We start from the raw sequence: 4,118 nt of genomic DNA, 5'->3' as shown, positions 1-4,118 counted from the left end.
TCGAATCGTCAGTACGAACTTCGAACTTGAAAACTGAAATTTAGCTTATTGATGTATTTGATTATATATGTGTTCTTATCTTGTATATATATATATATCGGAGAACTAAAGTCATCTCCTTGTAAGTCGTCGTTGCTGGTTACTTGATCGTTGAGAAGTAAGTTTGTTTTTCCCTTAAGCGTGACATTATAATTTATCGTATTTTCTTTCCTTTCATTCCAATTATAGAGAGCGGGTTCAAGAGGGTGGGCACATAAAAAAATTAACATAATAATAATAAAAGATAAATGGGTATCTAAGAATGGGAGCCACCGTTGCTGTGTGACTAAAGTTTACCCACAAATTTGCATGGGTGTGTGAGTCACATAATAAATGCATTTGGGGCCAACACGGAGAGCGCCAATCAAATTATTATTATTATTAGGATTTAGGATTTAATAATTTATATATAATTAAGCTACACTGCAAGTCATTACAGGCGAACTGTGTACTCCAAGCGCACGCAAAAAAATGGTTCGGTGTTGCCTGAATTCACGTTTGCCTACATAATAACGATAATTATTAGTATTAGTAATAATATTAGGTTTAAGACAAATATTATTATATTTAATCCTAAGGAATACAATTTTTAATGTTTTAAGGTCGTTATTTTTGTTGCCTTCAACTAGTGTGATCGTCCAGTAGAACCCAAAGGGGCCATAAACTAAAAGAAAAATGATAAATTTTCTTAATATATGAGGAAAAGGCAAGTATGGCCAAGGGAGGGAGGGGCTCATATAATTCCGATACCATCTGGGGTTAATCGTCGTCTTTGTTGTCATGTCCTATAGCCTGGTTTTAGAATGTTTGTGTGGGGTTGTAATCCCCCCGAATTTGTGGTCCCCCGAAAAATAACTTAATATCAAGTTAGCAGAACATTCGATAATTTTATTATTTTTCGAATAAATTACGGATTCTTGCTTACTTTATGTATATTTTTAACAGCCAATTAAGCACTTACAGTTCGTGTTAAGGTGTAGATATTGAATATTAAAGAGAGCACATTTGATATATATTTATTACAGCATAGAGACCAAATCTAGCTTGAATTAATAAATTTTTATTATTGATGAACATAGGCTATTCTTGAAATAAGAATCTTACATTCTTGACCTTAGAATATTTCATACTCGAGTTAAGTATATCCGGTGTTGTTTGAATGAACAAATTATTCTTGATTTTAGTATAATTTACACATCATTTAAAACATAAATCATATTTGAATTATGATTGGATAATTCAAACTGAATATAAGTTAAATTTATATCTAGGTCATGTTCAATTAAAAATTTACGATTTACGAATTATTATTACTTTAAGAATGTTGTTAAATGTTGTACTTTAACGTCTTTAAATTAATAATTTTGGTTTAAAAATGAAAATTTATTAGAGTAACAGTATTTATTCCACAATTTCCATGGTAATTTTAATATTTTGCAGTGTTCTTACAATGTTTATGGTAATAAATTTTTCTCTATTTGATTAACCATTTTCGTGGACGAAGCTCTTTACTATAATATAAACATAGTTATTTAACCAGTATCCATTTGCATGTGTTATATAAATATAATTTTATACACTTGCAGGTATTACAAAAATGTAATGTTTCATAGTATATATCTATCCGATTGTACCTTTGGCAGCGATATGATATAGTCGACCGCATTCAATGTAAATACTTTTTTTTAACTTCAAGTACCCATCTAAGTCACGCCTGATTTTAATGCATGTTCCGAAGAATTCAATCATTTTTCAGAGCAGCGCCAGAAGGTTAATCTAATCAATCAAGTCAATCACAAGTCAAGACCCGTGGTTGATTTAATTTCATTTGCCTGAACATTTCAAAGAACTTAATCCTTGGCAGTCGCGTCAAAGGAATCTTAAGCAGGCAAGGACAAAAACGACGTCAGCGTAAATCATATAAAAAGGAAGCACCGTCGTTTCTGTTCTCCAGTCGGCCAACGGCTAAGTAGGGAATGGGACTCAAGAGTTGCAAGCACTTCATCACCCTTGTGATGCCACTTTGGGCCTTGGCCTTTTGCCTCCTTGTGGTGGTACCGGTCCCAGCACAGACAACTAGTATGGAGACAGCAAAAGAAGAACGGCGTCTACAGGAATTGGAGTCCAAAATGGGAGCGGAATCAGACCAGTCAAACTCCAATTTCGCTGGTCCATCATTCTCGCGTTTTGGGGACAGGCACATCCAGAAAACTCTTAGTTTCGGTAGAAGAGTGCCGATGATTTCTCGCCCAATGATGCCAATCGAATTGGACCTCCTTATGGATAATGATGACGATCGAACAAAAGCTAAACGGTTTGACGACTACGGACACATGAGGTTTGGTAAGAGAGGAGGAGATGATCAGTTCGATGACTACGGCCACATGCGCTTCGGCCGGTAAACCTAAGCCAACCATTTGTCGATGAATAGTCATTAACGGGCTGTTTGTGCAAGTTGTATATATACGAATATATAGAAAACTGCTGCGGTAACTAGTACATACATAGTAATAAATGTTCGCATAAAAAATGTACTTTTTGGTTTGGTGTTTTTTTATGCTTTTATGATGGGTAACGGGTAACTTATAGTCGGGCAATAGCGTTCCTTCTTGTTTTAATTGTTAATTATATGTTGTTTTTACTCGCAGAATTTGGTTTGTATGTACATAACATATACAACAAAAACTTAAAAACTGTTGCAGTTAGTGTTCTAATATTTGGTGTGGTGTACTTTGGCATATAAGAGTGCATTCAGGCGACAAGACATAGACTGCATAAGGCCATATAGGTCATAATATTCAGGGATTTTCTTTCATTCTTCTTAGATTACTTATTTAAAAGCTATTTTATTGGTCGGTCCCCGTTTAGCCACCTTATTCTTTAACAAGGCCCACTAATTTTCGATGTGGTTCAGGTCGGGACTCCGGGCAGGCGTGTCAATCACTTGTGTTTTTTTTTTCATTTTTAAAAATGTCCAAATATAACTCTTTGGTCATTATTTCATCCAAAATTCGAAGCTCTCCAACGCCTTGGAATGAAATACATTCCCAAACCATAACAGATAGTTTGCCAAACTTTACAGTTGGTATTATATTCTTCTGTTTAAAGGCTGTGTTAAGTTTTCTTCAAACTTTGCTGGGTCCATCATGATAATATAACATTATTTTTGTCTCATCGCAAAAAAACAACGTCTTTCCAGTACTCCGGAGGCTGGATTGCTTTGGCAATAGAAAAGTTTACCCGAATTAATGAGTACTTGTAATGGGGTTAGGACACTATCATTTTTTGTTTTAACTATACGATTTTACGTAAGTGCGAGCAAGACAACCTATGGCGATTCCAAGGAGCAATGAATGATGAAAATTGTCAGAGCCGATACCCGATTGTAAAAAATATGAATCGGATTTTGGTATAAAAATACCATTCGATGAAATACCACCGGGGCTGATACCTTAATACGAAATAATTTTTACCACTTTAAGGTAACAACTTAAACTCTTTAAACGTTAAAATTAGCGGCATAAACACAATATAAGAAACAAAACAATAAAGTTTGAATTTAACGCTAAAAAGTTGTAACCTTGAAATTATTACCAAAATAATCTCAAGTAGTATCCATATAGTTGTCTCTGTCTCTGAGCTTCAATGAATCTGTCAATGAATGAGACGAATAATGTAATGTCATACCCGTATAAGTATTGAGAATCATTTTTTGATTCCATTGTCAACTTTCGGAGTGTATTTTGCGGATTATCACTAATTTTTATTCCCTTGCAGGGGGTATTATAATTTAGTCAGAATTTTGCAACGCAGTGAAGGAGACATTTCCGACCCTATAAAGCATATATATATTCTTAATCAGCATCACACAACTGACTCCAACCATGTCCGTCTGTCCGCCCGTTTCTGCAAAAACTAGTCTCTCAGTTTTAAAGCTATCTGCATGAAACCTTCCCAAAAGTTGTCTTTCTAATGCAGGTAGTATATAAGTCGGAACGACTCGGATCGGGCGACTATAGCATATAGCTCCCAGGAACAATCGGAAAAATAAATGAAAAAAATTCTAACTTTGCTGTTTT

The 4,118-nt window shown here is 34.7% G+C and overlaps 1 protein-coding gene across 1 annotated transcript; it reads left to right on the top strand.

The window, feature by feature from the left end:
* Positions 1 to 2,003: 2,003 nt before the first annotated feature.
* On the top strand, positions 2,004 to 2,563 carry LOC128265319 (drosulfakinins). Its single transcript, XM_053001245.1, has one exon. It carries the CDS (start codon positions 2,016 to 2,018, stop codon positions 2,439 to 2,441), a length of 426 nt encoding a protein of 141 aa, XP_052857205.1. The 5' UTR covers positions 2,004 to 2,015; the 3' UTR covers positions 2,442 to 2,563.
* The last annotated feature ends 1,555 nt before the right edge of the window (positions 2,564 to 4,118 follow it).

The sequence above is a fragment of the Drosophila gunungcola genome, unplaced genomic scaffold (assembly GCF_025200985.1).
Source record: "Drosophila gunungcola strain Sukarami unplaced genomic scaffold, Dgunungcola_SK_2 000113F, whole genome shotgun sequence".
NCBI classification, from domain to species: domain Eukaryota; kingdom Metazoa; phylum Arthropoda; class Insecta; order Diptera; family Drosophilidae; genus Drosophila; species Drosophila gunungcola.
Note: the sequence above shows the minus strand (reverse complement) of the source record. Positions and strands in the feature narration are given on the sequence as shown.

Bases quoted from the DNA above. Each gene is read 5' to 3' on its own strand.
- LOC128265319 (XM_053001245.1), top strand. From the start codon at position 2,016: ATGGGACTCAAGAGTTGCAAGCACTTCATCACCCTTGTGATGCCACTT.